General features: G+C 41.5%; 1 protein-coding gene across 19 annotated transcripts in view; it reads right to left on the reverse strand.

Annotated features, from left to right (window-relative positions):
* Positions 1–2,155: 2,155 nt before the first annotated feature.
* FAM169A (family with sequence similarity 169 member A) overlaps positions 2,156–23,042 on the reverse strand; it is a 57,597-nt gene continuing 36,710 nt past the window's right edge. For 10 of the 19 annotated variants that reach the window (XM_078384508.1, XM_020804047.3, XM_078384510.1 and 7 more), the window contains 10 exons: positions 22,712–22,797; positions 21,851–22,022; positions 18,653–18,832; positions 17,369–17,497; positions 17,114–17,232; positions 15,614–15,668; positions 13,537–13,669; positions 10,706–10,877; positions 7,550–7,765; positions 2,156–6,535 (listed from right to left, as the gene is read on the reverse strand). In XM_078384508.1, coding sequence (XP_078240634.1) covers positions 6,044–6,535; positions 7,550–7,765; positions 10,706–10,877; positions 13,537–13,669; positions 15,614–15,668; positions 17,114–17,232; positions 17,369–17,497; positions 18,653–18,832; positions 21,851–22,022; positions 22,712–22,797 — 1,754 coding nt within the window. In that variant the 3' untranslated portion in view covers positions 2,156–6,043. The remainder of the gene's footprint in view (positions 6,536–7,549; positions 7,766–10,705; positions 10,878–13,536; positions 13,670–15,613; positions 15,669–17,113; positions 17,233–17,368; positions 17,498–18,652; positions 18,833–21,850; positions 22,023–22,711; positions 22,798–23,042) is intronic. The other 9 variants (XM_078384509.1, XM_078384518.1, XM_078384519.1 and 6 more) reach the window with 1 other exon arrangement.

A 23,042-nucleotide genomic window follows, 5' to 3' on the forward strand; every position in this document is an offset into this window, starting at 1 on the left:
ACAAACTACACTTGTTAGTCTCAAAATCTATTAGAGTCTAATTCTAGCTTAGAAGTTTTGAGTTTACATCAGTAGAGCAAAGTTCTCAATCACAAGTACAATGGTGCCTCGACTTACGATCACCCTGACATACAACCATTTTGAGTTACGACCAGCTCCGGCCACAAAATTTTGCTTCGACTTGCAGCCAGAGCTTCCAGTTACAAACACAAAAAGGCAGGGAAAAAAGGTCAAAATTTCAAATTGCTAAATGTTGGTGGCAAAGAGGCTGCTTCTTTGTAGCTCTTTCGTCCCAGCAGTTAGAGAGTATGCAATTGGAAGAGGCTTTGGACTGCCTGGTAAGGTAAGGTGCTGCTTTCTGCTTTTTAAAAACTGTTCTGGGTGGGTTTTGCAGCATGGTTTTTGTGGGGGGGGGGTTATATGTCTGTGCTGTGATGGGTCTTGGGGGTTTGTTGGGTTTCCCCCCCATTTCCGATGGGTCTTGCATACTTCCCTTGCTTTTTGCTTTGCTTTCGTTGCATTTCTGATGCACGCTTGATTGCTTTTCTTTTCCCCCTTAGGCCAGAAGGGATTAATTGCGTTTCCACTGGGTCTTGCAGTGATTTTTTTGTGTGTGGTTTGTCTTTTTCGGCTGGAACAGATTAATTGCATTTCAATGCATTTCAATGGGAAATGGTGCTTTGACTTACGACCATTTTGAGTTATGATTGGCGTTCCGGAACCAATTAAGTTCATAAGTCGAGGCACCACTGTAATCTGGGCAAATACAGTGGTGCCTCGCAAGACGAAAATAATTCATTCCGTGAGACCTGCCATCTTGCAAAATTTTGGTCTTGCGAGGTGAGTTTTCCCATAAGAATGCATTGAAATGAATTAATGCATCCCTGTGGGGAATTTTTTTAAAAAAAATCACTTACCAGGTAGGGAGCTGGGGAAGCACCATCGGAGGATTGCCGGAAGTCCCGTGCAACCGCAATTGCCACTTTCAGAGGTCCCCTGGCAGTCCTCCGATAGAACTGGACAAGCCTCTGAAGACTTCCCCAGCACCATTTTTGAATTTCCTGCCTTTTTCCCCTGCCTTTCTCCATTCGGAGGCTTGCCTCCAATGGTGCTTGGCAAGCCTCTGAATGGAAAAAGGCAGGGGGAAAGGGGGAGAAGTTCAAAAATAGTGTTGGGGAAGTCTTCAGAAGCTTGCCCAGCTCCATCGGAGGACTGCCGGGTGACCTCTGAAAGTGGCAATAGCGGTTGTGGGACCCACGCCAGTCCTCCAATGGTGCTGGGCAAGCCTCCGAAAGCTTCTCCTGCACCATAGGAGGACTGGCAGAGGTCCCCCACAACCGCGTTCTCCGCTTTCAGAGGTCCCCTGGCAGCCCTCCGATGGAGCTGGGCAAGCCTCTGAAGACTTCCCCAGCACCATTTTTGAACTTCCCGCCCTTTTCCCCTGCCTTTTTCCGTTTGGAGGCTTGCCTCCGATGGTGCTCAGCAAACCTCTGAACAGAAAAAGGCAGGGGAAAAGGGCGGGAAATTAAAAATGGTGCTGGGGAAGGCTTGCCCAGCACCATCAGAGGACTGCCGGGGGACCTCTGACAGCGGCGATCGTGGTTGCAGGGGACACCCGGCAGTCCTCCGATGGTGCTTCCCCAGCTCCCTATCTGGTGACTTTAAAAAAAAAAAAAATTCCCATAGGAATGCATTAATTACATTTCAATGCATTCCTATGGGAAAACATACCTCGTAAGACGAGAATATCTTCATCTTGTGGGGCATCAAAAAACTCGCAAGACGCTTTCGTCTTGTGAGTTTTTTGTTGTTTGAGGCATTTGTCTTGCGAGGTACCAATATACATAAAATCATCTCCTACAATTAAGCAAAACCAGTGTTCAGCCCTGAACTTGGTAACATGTTGATCTGTGCCTCCCACTATCCTCCAGCAAAGACAACCACTGGCCATAGTGGTTGGGAGAAAATGTAGTCCAAAAAAGCAACTTTTCCAATAACTAATTAAGTGTACAGTGAACAGCAGAATCCATTGGCCTCCTGGGATGACTACTCTTATGTTTTCAGCTACCTTGAATTAGAAGAAACAATGCAGGAGATTCAGCTATGAGAAGAGGAATCAAAGTTATGTTAAACTATCTGAAAGAGAAGACTAGTCTGAAAATTACAAAGCAATTTTAATTACTGTTGAAGCACACCAGAAGCAGTACACATACAAAAAAGGACAAACTGACAAACCAACAGAGTAAGACATTACGATATTTAGAGGATTATTCACTGTACAAGTTGAACATCTGCTGACTTATTTGTGACAGTTCCCTCAAACTGAAGACAGCCCTCCTATGGTACTGAAAGAAGGGTTAAGACCTGAAAGGCAAACTACATGATTCCTATGGATGAATAATAAGATCTTAAAGCTACGGTCCCAAGAACCCTGCAGTAGTAAGCATAAAGAAAAACAAAAAAAGACAGCAAAAGCTTCTTGAGCTAAATGCCAGCAAAACATTTTATTAAATGTACTATGAGGTCCTATATATGCCATGCACTAGATTCATTCAAGTAATTCTGCATGAAACCAAACCTTTTGAAAATAGTTCAGAGTGACTTTGCAATGTAACACACAGTTTGACATTAGGAAAGTCAAAGAAAGAGCGAGCTCCAGAATTCCATAGCTAAAAGCAAAGTTTACAAACTTTTTAGGTCCTACCCTGCAACTGAAGATGCAGATACTGTTTTTAAATCAATACTGCTTTCAAATTATATGTGATGCCCTACGTGATGTATATTTTAGTCCAATTTTCTACAAAACATATTCAAGAATTGGTCTGCACATTCTTTCAGCTGGTATAGCAGGCTTTCTAACAGATCAGAGTTGAATGCTAAAATAACCCTCTCCTGTTGTTATACAAATTTGCACAGCCTTTCAGTCACATTTTGTTCAGTTTTATGGTCTTGTTTTTAGTAGTATTTTAGTATCGCTCTTTTAATACAGCTCAGTAGTTTGAAATTTCTCACTCAGTAATTATATGCATTTAAGTAATATTATAAGGAACTAGAGAAACAAATATTTTGTTGGGGTGTAAGCAAATATCTCATTTGGAGTGAGATCATCCAAATTAATCTTGCTCAGGATGAGACGTGGGCTATTTGTATTCATATCTCTGGGGATCCAAATACAAATAGCAGTACCACATGTGCCACGGAGGTCCATTCCCTCCCCTCAGAACTAGCCAGTCCACTTACCATTCACAGCTTGGCTCCATTGTCCTTGTCTTTGCACCAATCGCGGAAGGAGCCCAGCCAGCTCTTCCTCGCACAATCCCACCTCCGTGCCACAGTGGTTGGCTACACGGAGAGGCAGGGAAGAGCTGGCTGGGATCCTTCCATGATTGGTATGACGACAACGACAGAACCGAGCTCCTTGCTGCAAACAGTGAGCAGACCAGCCAGTTCTGGGGGAAGGGAATGGGCCTCTGTGGCACCTATGGTGCTGCCATTCGTATCCTATGGGGCAGGAATACAAATAGCTTAAGTCTATTCAGGATGTGTAAATATAAACCACATATTACTCCTACTTGGCTCTTCATAACTTAAATCAATACTCTGTAATTCTTCCAGGCTTTGCTATGAGATTACTCCCTTATAAAAGCAAAGAATTCAGAACAATCTCACACAAAGTTTTTGCAAACAAGAGACATGTTTGCAAGGAAAACAATTTGCCTGTTCATCTTCAAAGCAAGCAAAAGCAGCACTCTAGGAGCCACGGCCATTTAAGATTAGACGCCCTTAAGACTCTGTAACAGTACAACCCCCTAAGTATTGAGAACCTAATTTCTCACAGAAGAAACAAATGTTTGGGATTAGATATCACTACAGGTGAATCGAATAAATAATGGGCTCTACTACTGAAGTTTTGTAGCCTTAAATGCAACAAGTTAAGATGTATGATGTGGGAAGAAACACACTGATTTAAAGAACACTTTAACATATTGAATTACCACCAATTTAAAAACCATCATAGAAACACCAACTTCAAGTCATCTTACAAAACCTGGTTCCGGTTTACAATGCCAGAATTGTAGAGACCCGTGAAATGGATACTTTATTAAAGTTTAGCCCAATACACCTAACATTCACATCCTATATTTGTTTAAAAGACTGTACATCAAGTCTTCGTAATCTAACCCAACTCACCTTGGAAAATTCCAGTCATAATGAGAAAGCAAAAACTGCAGGCTAATGTTATATTGTCAAGGTGCCCTATTTACAACAAAGAAAAATAACTCTTAGTACAAGACACAAGCAGTAACTGTATTTTATGTGTTTCATCACAGTATGTGTTTAACTAGTGTTAGCAATGCTGAACATTCATATGAATATATTTTCTTATGAATCAAGAGCTCTGCACCTCTACTCCTAATCCGCAATATACAAAATGTACATTGGTAGAAAAAAGCACAGCATCCTAAAAATCCAGGCTTAACTCAGCAAGTCTATACACTTCAAATCCAAAACTTCTTAGGGCATGCTTTAAAAAACAACAGCACTTTTTTCAAGAAGAGTTTTTTTAAAAAGCAGTCAAAATGAGCTAATAGAAAATATCCATAAATTTTGTATAACCAGAAAGCAAAAACAGACCAATTCTTAGCAGATTAAAATTAAATACTTTAACGATATTCAAGTGAACTTTTAAAAGAATACATACTAAAAGAGATACAGCTTTAAATGCAAAACAATGGTCTAACCCAATAGAGGAAATCTACTGACAGAAGTACTTACCTCAGTGGAACTGAGGGACAGGAGGTAATCTCCTTTCCCCACAAAAGCTCCCTGTACATCCAGAAAAACTACTTCAAAAAGGACAGGAATTCTTCCAGTGCTAGTTTTGGGTGGGAATGAGCGCTGCAGGGAGTTGCGCAAGTGAGAAGAATATTCCCTCACATAGGCCCTGCAGTGCCACTGGGCTGGGCCATTATTTTTTAACCTGACCAATTGCTGCTACTTATAAAAAGATGTAACCATACAAATGTGAAGATCTTATCTATGTCTATATTACTGTAATTCTTAATTATGTTCAGTTCTTTACTCATGAAAAGAAACAAATCTGCTTTACTCACAGGTGAAATAATCAGAGAACTCCATATAAACCAAGAATTTCAGCTCAGCTGATCCACAAACCAGAGCATATAATACTTGATTTAATGAACACTGACATGGTATCTATGAAGCACTAATGAAAAAACAGAGGAAGATCTTCCCAGCTAAGCACAAAGAATGTCAGCTGTTCTCTACTTCTGGTATTACAAAATATTATTTAAATTTACTACAAAATAATGACATGGGAGTCAAAAATAATTACAATTACGCCATCCAGATAGGTCTGTGAAGTTACGAAGGCATACCTTTCGGAGTGGGTTTGCCTACCTGTCTCAAGGCAGGAGTAAGTAACCAGGGGTCCTCTTTTAATATTTTGAACGACCACATTCATAACCCACCCACCCCCAAAGTGGCTGGACCTGATAGAAGCTGTAGTAAAAAACTCCTAGAGAGTACCAGATTGCCGACCCATGTCTCAAGATTATTATTCCCTAGGATCCAGAGAAACATATGACACATGAAATGTGTCAGACGTACTTGATTCACTTGCAGAACAGTTACTATACTTGCAAATCAAGAGACACATGCGATACTACAACAGTTATTCCAATGCAAGATTATGTCTATTTGGCCTCCCTACATTCTCAGTGTGGCTGATGCAAAATTACACTGTCTAAACATACTCTGCTAAAGCAGGTTCTTCCTTTTTAAAAATGTAATCAATGAATGGTCTTTTTTAATGGGTCTTCTATTTTCATATCTGATGTATGTTTTCCTGGATAATGACTTACACAATAAATGAAACCGAGTGAAGGGAAAATAGGGTGGTGAAACTAGTGTCTGAATACATGTGTGAACTACTGTTCCATATAATTTAATAGCTTAGGGGATGGTTTGTTTTTAAAGGAGAACAAGCAATGGTTCCAAAAGGAGGGAAACGCCTCTCTTTTCAGGCAAGCTTTCCTTTTTTCTTGGGGGGTCCTTTGTATCCTTTGGCTTTTCTTCGCAAGGTCCGCCTGTCTACTACAGGCACCTCTATTTCTGCTTCCTCTGAACTGCTATCTGCTGCTCTCTCAGATGCCGGCTCAGCTGACTCCTCAGACTGCTCATCCATTTGGTTCTTTTGCCCCTCTGAGTGTTGCTGGTATGAGATGTCCTCCAGTTCAACCATCACTAAACTCTGACCCAAAACAACAGGGGCCTCTGGGAAGTCAGATCCTCCCTCTTCACTTTGCTCTTCCAAGGAGGAAGTCGTGTTGGGAGACACATTTTCAGAACTGGCATCTTCTGGAGCCTCGGTTGCAACAGAGTTTGAAAGGCCATTATTGGAAGGTTCTTCCTTTTCTGCTGCCACTGCAGGATCTGCATTTGGAACGAGCGCTCTTTTCTTTTGCAGTGCCTGTTGCTCCTCCTCTGGTGTTGCTTCAGTATCATTCTCAACCTGCAAGGGGGAGATGAATGCTTGTTGGTCATGTGAAGACAAAGCTTTCAGCCTGAAAGGTCCTCTCTTATCTTATAAATCCTACAACAGGGGCAGGCAACTTGGTGATCTCCAAACGTTTTTAAGTTTTAACTTTCACCACTCCCACCAATTGATTATACTGGCAGAAGTTGAAGTTTCAAATGACTGAATGATATATGACAGAAATCTAAAGCGGAGGTACATCCTGTCTTAGAATATTCAAATGCTAAAGACAGTCCTCTGAAACTGAGCCAAGCAAAAATTAGTCAGGCTTCAGTAATATTGGAAGCTGGAGCATTACGGCAAGGGTAATGGACCACCTCGGTCTCAAGCTGTGCTCAGCCATCCCACTCTTGCTTGCCCTTCTTACCAGGGCTTCAACTGTTTTTCCCTTCTGTTAAACTCACAGGCTCACACTCTAAGTGAGGATGAAAAGCGAGATGAGGGGTGGGGAAGCATCAGCAAACGCAAATATTTCTAATTAGGGAAATACATATTTTACTGCACCTCAACTGAAGGACTATCCAAATGCCTCTGTGTGCACATGGGTAAGAGAAAGAAAGAACAGGAAAGGATGAGAGGAAACTGCTATCTGTTTGCCCACCTGTGCACGTGCATAAACGCCTACTGTGCCCCCAGCTTTGCTTGTCATCCCAGCTCCATCCATTGCTGGCTGTTGAGCCATCACTGCACAAGCCACCAGTTGCCACTGCTATTCTATGGCTCCGTAGCCTCTCCAAACTCCATCCAAGAAGGGCAGGGCCAGGATAGTTTTTAAACGCATTATAAGTAACTAAAAACTGAAATACCAATAAAGATTTTGTTCTAAAGGCCGTATCTGCCAATGATGAGATACTAGATATTAATATGGTTACGCATTTTCTCCAGCACCATTTGGAAATGAGATTCTAATACATTGAATCAATAGTAACATGTGGTTATGCCACAACAGCTGAAGAGAAGTCATACACCACTCTTCTGCAGTTCTCTTACCTTATCTGATATATTGTCATCACTATCCTCCGTGGATTTTACTGAAGAGTCAAGGATTAATGGAACAAGCAGAGTTAAAGTCGCTTCCTCTGAACTTTCCGACTGCAATTTTGAATCGCCATCCATAATTTCACTTGCCGTTTGCCCTTCAGTCACTATTGACACCTTGATGGCATCTTCCATTAGCTCTCCATTGAGTGGCTCTACATCTGTTTCCTAAAATGAGACACAGGTATTAAAATGGTGTACATCCACTGATACACATGTCAAAAAAGGGTTCTACTTAGTGACAGGAGCCTCAAAATACAAACAGTACAGAAAACAAGCAACAAAATACTTTCGCTTCCTGGGCAAAAGTGCCATTCTGACAACCGTTTTTCTGACAAATATGAAAAGAGAGCAAAGAAACCTAAGGAACACATTCAACCCTCCCCATGGTGTAAAACAACGCATGAATTGGCTTCCTAACTCATTTCCCCAATTTAGATGTTGTTCTTTATTCAAAGCCAGAAAGGAGATGGCAAGGCAAACCTATTGCTTAATCCCTTGTCATGCAGAGAAGAAATGGCGTGCCAGAATCCTGTTCCCCTGAAAATAAGCTCTAATATGATTTTTCAGGATGCTTGTAATACAAGCCCTACCCCCAAAAGAAGTCCCAGTTATGTGGAACCCCACCCTCCACCATTGTGCAGCATTGTGCAGCAACCAGAAAAAGATGACATGACTGTATTTGAATAAATGCAGATTGTTGCACAGTGGTGCCTCGACTTACGAACATCTCTACTAACGACCATTTCAAGTTACGACCAGCTCCAGCTGCAAAACTTCGCTTCGACTTGCGGATGGAGCTTCCAGTTACAAACAGAAAAAGCCAGGGGGAAAAAGGCGGGGAATTCAAATTGCTAACTGTTGGTAGACGAAGAGGCTGCTTCTCTGTAGCTCTTTCACCCCAATGGTTAGAGTGCGATTGGAGGCGGCTTTGGACTGCCTGGTAAGGTAAGGTGCTGCTTTCTGCTTTTTAAAAACTGTTCTGGGTGGGTTTTGCAACGTGGTGTTGGGCTGGGGGGTTATGTTTCTGTGCTGTGATGGGTCTTGGTTTTTTTTTCTTTCTGGGTATTTTTTACATTTCCGATGGGTCTTGGGGGTTCACTTGTTTTTTGGATTCCCCCCCCCATTTCCGATGGGTCTTGGGGGTTTGTTTGCTTTTGGGGTTTTTTCCCCCTGTTGCAGGGTTTGGTTGCTTTTGGGTTTTTCCCCCATTTCCGATGGGTCTTGCACGATCTGCTTGCCTTTTGCTTCGCTTTCTTTGCATTTCCAATGGGTCTTGCACACTCTACTTGCTTTTTGCTTTGCTTTCTTTGCATTTCCAATAGGTCTTACACATTCTGCTTGCTTTTTGCTTTCCTTTCTTTGGATTTCCGATGGGTCCTGCATGCTTCACTTGCTTTTCTCCCCCCCCCCCCCCCGGCTGGAAGAGATTAATCATGTTTCCGATGGGTCTTGCAGTGATTTTTTTGCGTGTGGTTTTTTGTCTTCTTCGGCTGAAACGTTTGTTGTTGTTTTTTGGTGATTTTTTCTGCGGCCGGAACGGATTAATTGCATTTCAATGCATTCCTATGGGAAATGGTGCTTCAACTAACAAACATTTCAAATTATGACCCGAGTTCCGGAACCAATTAAGTTCATAAGTCGAGTCACCACTGCACATGAAAAAAATAAAACATCCTCTGAAAATGAGCCACAATGCGTTTTTTGGAGCAAAAATTAATATAAGACCCTGTCTTCTTTTCGGGACAACATGGTAGAACCCTTGACCAAGTTGCTCTCACTCTTGCCAGCAGAGGATTCAGGGCCCAACAGGAAAGGGCACCCTAATCCTCTCAGTGTCATCATCAAAGGAGGAGGGGAAACCTAACTTACTCAACCATCAGCCACAGAAGAGGCAACAGTGGAGAATGCGATTCGTTCCTCCCTGCCAGAAAGAAAATGTAGCTTCCTCAACCAGCTCCTGCTCTGGTATTCCTAAAGCAAGAGGAAGGAACACTCCAACCCATTCATAAGTCTAAAGAATAAGCACTACCGACAGCTATGCAACTGGAAGAACATCAACAAAGCAAGATCATCTTTCACCAAGCTAGGTAGAAATGCACCATTTTGTTCTGGCCTTGGTACTCGGATCTCTCATAAGGTGTGATTTTTTAAAAAAAATATGGATCTAATTCCCAGAATTCTCCAGTCAGAATTCTAGGAATTCCTTACCACAGACAAACACCTCCATTTCACTCACTGTGAACAGCCCTATCTTCTAAACTATCTTGAGCCTACTTCCTGCACAAAACTGCTCCAGAGCTTCCTGAGAAACCTATATGTATGTGGGAGGTATAGTCTTGCTGCCCTTTAGGTAGCCTCCAAAGAACGACATCTCCCACAAAGACCCAGGCCTCCCAAGAAGCACTGGAGCAGCTTGTTGTTATTTTTTTATAGGACATAGGTCCAAAACAGCCTGGAAGATACAGCCTGTTCCAGGTGGGTGAAATGTAGGTTTGTGTCTAGGTGGTAGGACCTCCCAGAATTCTGCCCAGGGAATTCTTGTAGAATTCTGAGTTAGAGTCCCCCCAAAGCAAAATAAACTAATGACACATTCCTGGTCTTTCCCACAAACTTTCAATGCATATCCTTCCATTGTATATCTTGTGTTGTTTTCACAGAACTTGGAAAGTAACCATGCCTGCCGAGGGAACCTGAAAGTTATACCCTTAAAGTAACTTTTCCAAATTTTGGATTTTAATTTACAAGGACCTTTTTATTGATTTTACAAGGACCATTTAGAGAGAGGAGGAAGTTATAGTAGTCATTGGGCAAAATCCTGCTGGCTAAATTTACACAGGTACAACCCAGATAAGACACTGGGACTGTTTAATTAAAAAAACAGAAACCTTCCTATCCCCTACTGCATCTGGAGGTTCCCAAATTCTTCCCTAGCACAAAAGGGAGACTTAGGGAGCCTCAGGAACTGAAATGGGAAAAGAAGCAGCTTTAAATTACTTTTAATGAAATATTTCAGGTACCTGATCCAGGTTACATTGGTGTACATTCATGCCGACAGAATTTTGCCCATTATCATCTAAGTAGTTCTTAATAAAAGGTCAAACATACTTCCTTATCATCTTGTTTCTCACATGGAGGACATAATTGTGGTATTTCTTGGGCTGGTTGTTTCTGATTTTCTGTCAACACCTCCTGCTCTTTTTCAGCCACATTTTCTCCCACGTTATCCATCACCATCAACTCTTCTGACCTTTCAGGCACATGTGTAACAGATTCTGGTCTATGAAGGATAACAACAGCAAATAAATATAAAATGCTTTTCCAAAGGTATGTAATACTAGAATGCACACAATGGTGTCATATTTGAATTATGGGTAATGGAAAAACAATGATGTTCTTGCTTTAAAATAAATTTTAAGTGATCTAACCACTGGGTTTTATCTACCAAGATAACAATTAGCTACCAAAACCAAACTTAAATGTCAAACTAATATTTAAGGCAAACTTGCTTAGAGAGTAGATATTAATACAGTTATGCATTTTGTCCAGCACCCTTTGCATCACATAAGATTTTACAGAATTTTATTGCTCTCTCTGTTTCTGTTTCAAATTCAAGTGGTGTTTGAAAATCTGCAAGGCCCATGTAGAGGAATAATGTATCGTATTTTTCGCTCCATAGGACGCACCTCTCCATAAGACGCATCAAATTTTTAGGAGAAGAAAACAGGAAAAAATAATGTTTTTTTCTCCTAAAAATTGGTGAGCCTTATGGAGAGGTCCATCTTATGGAACACACCCTAGGACCCTTTGGAGGCTCACCCTGCCCCCCCAGGGGTCAGAGGGGGCAAAATCGCCAGCTTCTGGGACTCTTCTGAAGCTTCCCAAGCCTCAAAAGAGTCCCAGAAGGTGGCAAATTTGCCCCCTCTAACCCCCTGGAGGGCAGAATGAGTCTCTAAAGCAGGGATGTCCAACTTTTCACCTTCCCTTGGCCACATTAGAAGATAAAAATTTGGTTTGGGCCGCACATACATTTGGCTTGGGCCGCATGGGGGAGTAGCCCTAGCCGTCCTCCGCAGCCCTGCTCCAAGCGCGCTTACCGGCAGCTGCGATCTCAGACAGCAGAGGCTGCCAGCTTCGACTCCGGCAGCTTTATTGGGCCGGGAGGGGGTCCACCTATTGACGGGGACGGCACAATGCAGTCACGCAGCCCCCCTGTCCCCTCCCCTCCCACTCCTTCCTTCCTTCCCTCTCTCCCCCTCTACTGCTGTGACGTGCCCCAGCCACATTCTGGCCACAAGCGGCAGCAGTGTAACTTGAAACTTTGGAATTTCTTTAGAAATAAAAAATTGCTCTGGGCCGCATTACAAGCTGACCTGGGCCGCATGCAGCCCTTGGGCCGCAGGTTGGACAAGCCTGTTCTAAAGGGTCCTGGAACACAACCTAGGACCCTTTAGATACTCACCCTGCCCCCCCAGGTGTCAGAGGGGGTGAAATCACCACCTTCAGGGACTCTTGAGGCTTGGGAAGCTTCAGAAGTGTCCCAGAAACTGGCGATTCCCCCCCGGCCCAGCCGGGGGGGGCAGGGTGAGCCTCCAAAGGGTCCTAGGGTGTGTTCCAGGACCCTTTAGAGACTCACCCTGCTCCCCTGGGGGTCAGACGGGGTGAAACTGCCAGCTTCTGGGACTCTTCTGAAGCTTCCCAAGCCTCAAGAGAGTCCCAGAAGCTGGTGATTTCGCCCGCACTGGCCCCCATGCAGGGGTGGGGGGAGTGTAGCAAGGGTCCTGGAAGGCTCACTCGGACCCTTACGACGCTCCCCCCACCCCCCACCCCCCACAGTGCCAGGAGGGGTGAAATCGGCAGCTTCTGGAAGTCTTTTCAGGCTTGGGAAGCTTCAGAAGACTCCCAGAAGGTGGCGATTTCGCCAGCGCTGGCCCTGTGCGGGGGTGGAGGGAGCGTCGCAAGGGTCTGAGTGAGCCTTCCCGGACCCTTGCGACGCTCCCCCCACCTGGAAGCTGGCGATTTTGCCTGCGCTGGCTCTGTGGGTGGTGGTGGAAGCGTTGCAAGGGTCCTGGAAGGCTCACCTGGACCCTTGCGATGCTCCCCCCCCACGGGGCCAGCGGGGACGAAATTGCTGCCTTCGCTCCGTAAGACGCATAGACTTCCCCCTCACCCACATTTTGGGGGAGAAAAAGTGCATCTTATGGAGCAAAAAATACGGTAGTGGGAGCTTCAATTTTTTTACTAAATGCTTCCAAAGGAAGTAATGGTCAACTACTGATTTGACACATCAGAAGTCCACTTAATCAATATTTTCTGAGTCCACCCAACCTCCCAACTTATCCAAAAAGCGTTTCACACAAAACTTACTGACCACATCAAGAACGCTAATAAGTCAATTATTAGGATCAGGTTTTTAAACTTTCTTGGAGAAAGGGACCACAATTGCAAAATGTTAAGCAAAAGCTATATAACATTGATTTGCACATTTCTGTTGTCAGATATGAAATTAATAAGAGTACTATATGAACAATAATCCCATTTTCAAATACATTTTAGTTAGTCTTATTACTGTTTTAAACCACTGAATAAATTGATACACTAGCAATGCCACAGGCTTGTATCTCCAGTCTTTAAGATGGGAACAAGGACAACTAATAAATGTGCATCAAAATTTAGGAAGAAAAGTCAAACCAAGCATAGAATGCTTTTGTTTTTTGAATGCAATTAAGTGGAATGCCAGAATACTTGGATTTGTTTTTGCCTTGTTTTATTACATTTCATGTACAATGTTTTAGTGTTTTTTTTTTTATTTTAACGTAATCAAAATTATTTTGGCACATGTAATCTACAGGCATGCAAATGCACATCCTATTGCTCTGTACAAATGGATGCGTCTTGAGAGACAAGACATTTCTGATACTGCTGAATACACAATGTACCTGTTCTCTGGTGCTTGAGAAGTGCTTGTATCTTCACCTTCAGAAACATCTGATTCTTGCATTCTTTTCCCAAACTTTGGATGTTTCAGATGATTGCTTCGTGAACGAGTACAAAGTGGTACAGCATTAAGTTCTAGAGGTGAGGAAGAAAGACAGCTTTAGCTTGGTATTCCGATAAATATCACAGGGCTTGAGGTGTCTCAAAATCAGAAATATTTTTATGGCTTTGAAACAACATCTAAAATTCTGATGTCAGTTCTCAGAAATGTGAAGTATGTTTTCAGCTGTACTTCATATAATTGTTCACACTATTTTGGTACAGACACCCCCAGCTTCAGTGACATCAACATTTCGAACATGCCTTTTTAAGTTTAGTGGGAAATGCCACAAAGAGCTGTGCACTCCACGATGGTCAAATGTGTGTCTAAAACTGTCATTCTTTGCAAAGCAGGTATCAATACCTGCTTTGCAAAGAATGAGATAGATAGAGAGAGGATAGTTCTTAATACCTGCTTTGCAAAGAATGAGACAGGAGTGCACAGCTATTATATACATATAAAACAAGCAGATGGACCTTATACACACTTTTACACACACACACACACCATGATGTCAAAGTATTCTGTGTTCCTTAGACTAGGCATGCTTTCAGCCCCTATATACTTACTGTGTGAAACACAATCCAAAAGTAGAAGAGATGACAACTTTATTTAGACTGATAAAACTCAAACACTAAACACACGCTTTTGTGAATAAAATTCACTTCCTCAGGTTTAGAGTAAAGAAAAGATATGAATGAAAAGTCCCAAGATGGTCATGGCAGAGATCTCTGCCACCACCATCTTGGGACTTTCATAATTTTTCTACTGTCAGCTTGAGATCAAATTTATTCACAAAAGCTTGCATCTAATGTTTGATTTTTTTTTTCAGTGATCTAAAAATCACTAAAATTTCATAAAGGATCACATGGCTATCCCTGATGTGTGAAACACAGTATATAGAGCAATCCTATGCACATCTACTTAAAAAAAAGTCCTACTGAATTCAGTGGGGATGCTTCCAAGAGAGCAGTGTAGAGATGGCTCATCAAAGGAGATACCAATTGCACAAGCAATTCTAAAGTTGGAATCCCACATCAACAGCCAGCTTCCTTCTGGATCAGGCCAGAGAAATGTTAATCATAGAGACCTTTTCACTCCTTCCTCACATTCTTCATGTGAGAGAAGCAGGAGAGAAGCAACAGATTCAATCAGTTCCTCAAGCAGACTGCACAGTCCCCAACCAACTTCCCTGTCCCCTTCCACTATCAAGAATGGAATATAAGTTGGGAAAGAAAGGGAAGAGCAAATGGACTGATTCACTTCAGAAATGACAGATCAATGGCTCTTGTGTTTCCTCTCCACTTGCACAAAGATAAAGAGGTGTTGGAAAAGGAGTGAGACCCTTATGGATAGGGACAGACTGGCAGGCCAAACCACTACGAAGAAGCCTAAGTTTTTGTATAAAATATCTTTTGCTAGGTGCCAGAGTAAAAGGTGCCAGGAAATAGAAACAAACAGATGGACCTAAAACAGAGGATCTGTCAGGACACATTTAACAAAACATTTTATAATGCTAAACTCATGTTTTATTTCTGAAAAATTATCAGAACATGGCATGCCGTATGAAACAAAATTTCTGCCATTTTGGGTTTCTTTCTTCCTTTTTTTACTACATCTTCCAAAAGCACAGTGAAATAAGTTCAAAAGTGCTCCTTTAACACAAACATATTTCAGCTGTTATAAATAATCTGAGTTTGGTACCGAATCATTTCTGCACAGAAATGTGATTAAAAGTGAAGCACAGAAAAGTTGTAGGATAGCAAAGAGAACTTCAGATATTAGGCTGCAGCCTCTATCAGTTCTAGCCCAAATGGCCAGTGGTCATGCACAAGGGTGTCTGTTTAGCTGTCTACATCCAGACAACAACATATTCCCCACTGTGTTATCAGCAGATGAAAATGAATTGTAAGATTTAATCTCTCATTTACTGTATAATGTGCACCCTGGATTTTTTATTTTATTTTATAATTTTTTACCTTCTGAAGTCCCTTCACATACATCTGAGCCATCTTTGTTGTTATGAGCATCAACCTAGAAGAGAGAGTCAACAAGATTTAACATGCAAAGACAAACCTCTGGTTTTTGTTTTGTTTGTTTGTTTTTTAATATATTATTGGTTCACTGTTTTCAGTTATGAACTGTTAATCCTTTACATTTCATCCAGATTTTGGTGACATTAAATGGTTCTGTTATTCACACACTGTGTGAAATTCTGTGGATGTCAATAGGAACAGAGTATATATCCAATGGATGCTCTCTCGCTCGCTCTTCAGTTGTTATCTATGGAACACCATTCTGAAGTAGATCAAAGGTTCCCCAAACTCAGGAACCCAAATGTTCTTGCACCACAGCCCCCAGAAAATCTAACCACTGGCTGTGCCAGTCAGATCTTCCAGGAACTGTCATCAAAAATATATAGAGCTCCAAGTTTGGGTACCACTGCAACAAACTAACTGTGGCGGCTTCACTTAGACAAGTCCTCTGTCCCTCTCCTCTTGTGTGTTTGTTTCGCCCTAAAAAGGGGTCCTTGCACCCTCTCAAAGATATCAGTACAAATTCTGTTTTTTTCCCCCCCTCCAAAACTAGAAATGATTTCTGGTCACTTCTAGTTTGCCTCCCCCATCTAAAATAGTCAGGGAAGTCAAACTGTAGCAACATTACTCCAACATCACCCAAGAGAAGTGGGGTGTGTGAAAAAAAGGTGCTGGAACAAGAGCAAATTTGAGAGAAGGGAGGGCACAGAAGGCTGGAGTGATATTTTTTGCTAATACTACATGCCAGTTTTTGTCGTTTCCTTCATTCACGTAGCGAATGTACATTGTGAGGTAGTGAAACTATTCTCCTATTCTGCCACCTAACCAAACAACTCCATCTCCAATATGGAGCAAGTTCTGCGTAAGTCATGGTAGACTCAGGCCTTACAATCAGGGGAGCACTTGCTTCCCTAAACAGCATCTCTGGGTGTCACAGACTGGACCTACAGCATGTAGGGCATGTTTGCAGGTGCAACATCTGCCACCACTCAGCACTGGCAGCATTCCATGTATCTCTCCCAAGCTTATTTTAGAAGATTACAGAAAAATGTCACTGAAGAAAGGAGGAAAAAACAGGGTTAAAGCTGTTCCTAATTTTTCTATTTCAGTGAAAATGCTGTCGTTTAATTTTATTTTTTTTAAAAGGAAACAACTTGTAAGGGGTAATTGCATTTGTCCATTACAGCAAAACAGAGTCTAGTGGCACCTTAAGGAATAACATGTTATATTTGTCATAAGCATTCATGGATTTTTCCTCTTCAAATGCAATTGTTGCTTTTCAGGTGCTGCCATCTATGATAGCTTATGCAAAATAAAACTTGTTAGATGCTAAGGCGCCACTGGACTCTTTCTGGTTCAAGAAAAACATATGGCAAATAACCTTTGTTTCTTTCAAAACACGTAGTTCCATAGTGGTACAAAGAAAACAAGTTGTGTACCTACACTTAGCCGTGTTTCAATGGGCTCTGTCGTCTGTTCATTAGTTGTGCCACGGTCCATGGCAGTCTGCAAAAAGCCATCCTCATTTTGAGAGCCATGACTTTCTTTTTCCAATCCTTCTGTTTTCAGCAAGATCCAAAAAGAGAAAATGATAATACATATTTAAAATTTCTACAATACATTAGCAACAATACAGATACTGTATCTCTGAGAGCAGATGCTTGAGCCCAAAACGTTTTTGCCCCAAAACCATCATACCTTTGTATTTTGAACTTTCTCTTTGCAATACACTAGCTATAGGTGTTCGCTGGTGCCAGTGGCCTATTCCTTCAACTTCCCATAGAAGGTCATGATCCCCTGGGTACCTTTCAAAGTACTTCTGACAAGCTGGAAGAAAGCATAAAGCACAACAGATTCAGCATACACATAACACACAGTTTTTGCAAGATTCCTTTTCAATCTGCCTTCCCAAGCAAGGAGGTACTTTATTTGAAAAACTATTTTCAAGAGAATGTCACAGAGAAGTAACTGCATCACTAACACACTCACTGCTCTCTAATTTGGAGCTTTTTCCTTTTCTTATTTTTTACTGTCTACTTCCTCAGATAGCACAATTTTATGAAGAGCACTTAACAAGTCTCAATAAGCCTACATCTATAATATCTATCATTTTTGCCTGTATAAACAGTGGCATCATTGTTTGAAGTACACTTCTCCTTTCAACAATGCTGGGTGGCGTTAGGTGTGCTGAGCCGTTGTGTGGTTCAAAATTTGTATAGAACTCTTATGCCCCAAAAACATAACTACAAAGCATAAATAGTTAATTCACAGAGAGGGAGAGAACAGTTCTTTCTATTGGAGTTCTCTTCCATAACACTGACAATCCTTTCCATACATTACTGTGTGTAATGAGGCTGAATTAGAGGTTTTGTGTTTGAGGGCCGAGCAGACCACTTGCCCCCAAACACAACATCTTCAATTTGTAACCCTCAGATGTTTCATTTGGGGTGGGGTGGAGTCAAATAAGGAGGACAAGACTGGCGAGCTGCAGTATGCCTTTCAACTTCTGGAAGCATCCTAGAGTCCAAGAATCTAGCTGCTTAAGGCAGACTACAGCTCTTATCTAAATTCCCTGGGTTTGTATTTAAATGTACATAAGGATACAATCAAGGCTAAGACGAATAAAAGTATCAAGAATAGGAAGGAATGAAGGTGTTTCATTGCAACACAAACATCCATTCTCTCAACAAAGCCAGGATGCATGTTTATTGATGGTCACTGTTAAAATTGTGATCACTTTCTGTATTTTTTGCACTTTAACTCCTTCTCATCCCAATGATTACATCCAGTGTAGACTCACCCTCCCACCCAAGCTAAGAAAGGGCACAAGAATGACAATACCCTACACGCAGGGTGAAGTAGGGTGCTGTCCCTAATATCTTATGCCAACCAAGATTTACAAATCAGTTATAATGGAAATTGTAGCACAACCGTATCTGGAGGATCACACAATGCTGCTGCCAGATCAACAGAAGGGCTTACCAGAATGCATGAAAGATGTAAGTGGAAACCTCAGGCCTAGCGCATCTTCTGTGAAAGAGTCCACAAAATCTTCCAACATCAGTAACCCAAAATCCTTCCCTCGATGTTTCTTCCTCACAAACATAGTGTCCAGGACTGGAAGCTGGTAGCTCTGGGTAAGAAAGGCACTACATATGCTTCCTGCAATCATAACAGCAGCTCTGATTAGCATGCCTTGCCAAATTTATACTTTCGGTGTACCGATGGCAATATTTAAAAGAAAACTAGGTAAATCTTTCAACATTTTTCAGAACCATTCTATATCATCTCTAAAATTACAGTTTGGATGGCCCAAGTCTCCACAACTTATATTATCAGATATACCTACTAAAAGTGTTAGCAATTTTTCTTGACCCACGTCAAGAGGTTGAAAAAATGGGGGGGATCATGGACTTTTGCTCTTCTGGAAAAAACAGACTTTGTAGTCAGTGCCTGGGACAAGCTGACTGAGAAAAGGTGGGGGGCAATGCCACTGCCTTCTGGTAATTAGAAGGCAGTAACACCTGCAGCTGATTAGTGTGAGAAAAGAAAGGTGGAATTGAGCTTACTTTTTAATACTAGGCTAATTAGGAAAATAGTTCCAGGTGAATGAGTGGAGGAGAAAGAAGTTACTCTCTTCTTCATGAAAGTTCAGGAAACTCAACACCTGACTGGCAAATCTTCTGGAGGAAGCTGGAACTTTGGGCATAAAAATGGGGATAGAAATTACTTTACTTGGCCTAATTATGTCATGGGAGAATGCTATGCTCATTTGCCACCTGTTGCAAGATATATAGTGTGTTTATGCTCTGATACTATTTAAAGTTATGCTAAGATGTAAGTATTAGAACAGGTTAGCTTGCTTTCTTGTGGGCCTATTCTGCAATTACTCTTGCCTCAACATATTGATTGCTTATTTGCTCCACAGCCTTGGTCTGCTTCTGTGACTGTAGTCACATTTTTGGAAGTGCTGCTCTTTAAAAAAAAATCCCCACCATTTTTAATAAAATATATTTTTTCACATTGATGAATGCTTTTGGATTAAGAGGGTTGGTGGTACTTAAAACCAGAACTTACATTGACCATGTAACAAAAGCCTATGTGCTAATAGGTATATTTGTATTCCTACCCTATAGTGTTGGTATGAGAGTCAAAGCACTTAAACTTGTGGGTTTTTGGTAATTCCCTAAAAGCACTGATTAGTTAGACTGACTCATACAGTTGCCAGGCAGAAAGATTCCCCATGCATATTTGGTTCGCCAGGACTTCACTCATACCAGGACTATCAGGGTAGTCTGACTGAGTAGTTAGTGCAGGCCTCCCTGATCAGGAGGAACCTTGACAACCTTCTCTAACGTTATCACTTCACAGACATACAAGCTTTGACTGACTCATTCTTCCATTACTCTCCAAATTCAAGTTGTATCCAAAAGATTACCATTCTGCCTTAACATTACCAAGAGTTAACTTTCTCCCCTTTCCATTCTTGCAGTAAATAGTCTGGTTCAGGAATTGTCAGGCTGACAGTGTCCTCCCAGGTAGCAAACATAGGGTGCAACTAGGGGTAGCAAACCATGGCAAAAAAAGTGTCTAAAATGACCTACAAGAGCCTTAAACTCACCACCTCCAGTGTCTTATGAGGTGATAATGGGACCTGCTTGGGCTTGTCAACTTGGGACAATTTTATGAGATCTAGGTAAAGGTAAAGGTCCCCCTTGACATTTAGTCCAGTCGTGTCTGACTCTAGGGTGTGGTACTCATCTCCATTTCCAAGCCATAGAGCCAGCGTTTGTCTAAATACAGTTTCTGTGGTCACGTGGCCAGCATGACTAGACATGGAACGCTGTTACCTTCCCACCGTGGTGGTACCTATTTACCTATTTGCATTTTTACATGCTTTCGAACTGCTAGGCTGGCAGGAGCTGGGACAAGCGACGGGAGCTCACTCCGTCACATGGATCCGATCTCATAACTGCTGGTCTTCTGACCTTGCAGGACAGAGGATTCTGCTGTTTAACCCACAGGGCCACCACATCCCTATTTATGAGAACTAGAGACATAATTTTAAAAATTAGCTATAAAGCATTGACATCCACTGGAAGCTCTGCATGTGTGTGTACTCTGAAATGTATACTTATTCACAAAGGCCAAAATTATTAATTCCTTTCTGCCATCTGCTTATTGCCTTCCCTCAAGAATTGGCAAGACAGAGCAGAATGGAACTCCATCTGGCCAGATATCAAGTTTCCAACAATCATCAAGACTATATAATTTGCTGCTCTTGACAACCAATTTCCTTAGAAATTAATCTACTGAGTCCAAAGAGAAAACAACATTGACAAATTCGCTATGGTGTCACAGACTTCCACTATATGCTTGTGATCCAACAGTTATTATACATTTTTAAAAAAGAAACAGTTGAGTATCCTGTGAAAAGTTCACAAAGAGAAAGGGAAGAGTAATCCTGCTCCAGGCTCCTTCTAAGGGAGGATTTCTGTAACATTTCACATTTTCTCTGCAACCTACATTTGAATCCATAAGCAAGTTCAAATATGTTTACAAGTAATTCAAACCCACCCATAAACTAAAACATAGGCTGCAGAAAAAATACAACATGTCATAGAAATCCTCCCCTTAGTATAACTAGTTGTGTTTCTGCTTGTCTCTTATTTTCTCTTTTACAGTTCATGTGAAAGTTACTACAGAGGAGCAGCTGTAATGAAAAGCCAGTCCATCCACTAGAAACACATTTACTTACATAGAACTGTATCAGCCTGCCACATCACCAATAAAATAAAAACACAAAGGTAGTCATAATAGACAGTGTTCCTGACCATGTTTGACACAGGCCAGGCCTGAACAAATCATGACTCTCCACATGCTGGTAGGACTGCCATTCCTATCCCATCCTATTTCCAGCATAGACAATGGTGAGAAACTGTCAGGAGATGCAGTCCAAGAAGTCAAAGAAAACTGTGCTGCGCGCACTTCAGTAAAGGCAACACTGAACAAGATGGATTAAGGATCTGACACATATCCTTAATCTTCCTGCAACTGTGCAACCCTAAAGATGTTCATGAATGAACCATGAACTCAATTGTTATCAGCTGATAATTTTTAAATGGTCTCATTTCTCCCTCTTTATATTACAATGCAGTCTTATCTGTCGGCCTATCTTACCTGGAAGCTTAACAGAATAAAAGCCAATTGCCTCTCCTTTCTTCCAAAGAATTTTTGCATAATCATGGCTACCATGACAAAGGAATGGAAACTCATTTTTCTCAATTTCTTGTTTGCGATATATTATTCTGTTCAGCACATAAAGAACTACTCTCTCTCCAATGGACTTCACCTGTGTAAGACATACATGAAAATATAGACAATGCTGTTATTAAAGAAGCACCGAAGCATTTGTTTCAAAACTGACACATGCTTACTGAAGCAGATAAAATTGGTATTTCTGCTTCTAAGGTAATAGTAGAAGAAATGTGCATCTAAAGCTGTGTCCAGTTTAAGAGTGATAGATTTGTGTGTTTTTTAATTTGTTTTCATTAGGTCAAGCCACCTTGAATTATTTTGGAAAGGTGACATACAAAACATAATACATATGGCATGAAATAATGCATTAGATGAAATCTTGTAAGGCATGCAAACTCTATGAGCAGCATTTGAAATGGCTTAGCCATTATAACACTTTGTACAGAACTGCAAGACCCACTGCTTGGGAGAAGAGAATGTTGACAGAGTCCCACCTCTCTACAGAAAACAATCATTTTTCCAAGATTCTTTAAATCAAAGCCAGGCCAGTAAGCCATCTTACACCTGTAACATTCAAATGATTATAGAAGAATGCTTCTATTAGATGTTTTAAAATCCATAGGGCTTGTAGTCCAAACATAAACCAGAATTAAATAAAACACAGCACAGGTACATACTCAATTCTATTCCAAGCAAATACTCAGAATACACTTCACATTTTCCCTGTCTCAGTTAGAAGACCTGGAGAAGCCAACAACAGCAGAACCCCTCCGGAACACTTACCCGTAAAACACCTTCTCTAGAAGGAGCCGATGTTCTCAAAATATCATCAATAGTCCACCAGTGATCAGCAAGAAAGAGGGCAACAGCTCCAATGAGAAAAGCAGAATGATGAAGTTGATGAGTATTAAGTTTTCTATGCTTAATTGTGTCAAATAAACTTATTCAGTAAGACAAATACTCCTTTGTGTAATTAACAGAGCCATTTTTATTGTAGGTTTGAATACCAAATACATCTTGAGTGCACTCACCCACAAATAACATGACTATCTTAGGAAGCAGTGGATCTGTCATTTCTTTTAAAAAGGCAACAACAATACAATGTCACATTTCC

This window comes from Pogona vitticeps, chromosome 2, assembly GCF_051106095.1.
Source record: "Pogona vitticeps strain Pit_001003342236 chromosome 2, PviZW2.1, whole genome shotgun sequence".
Taxonomy (NCBI): Eukaryota; Metazoa; Chordata; class Lepidosauria; order Squamata; family Agamidae; genus Pogona; species Pogona vitticeps.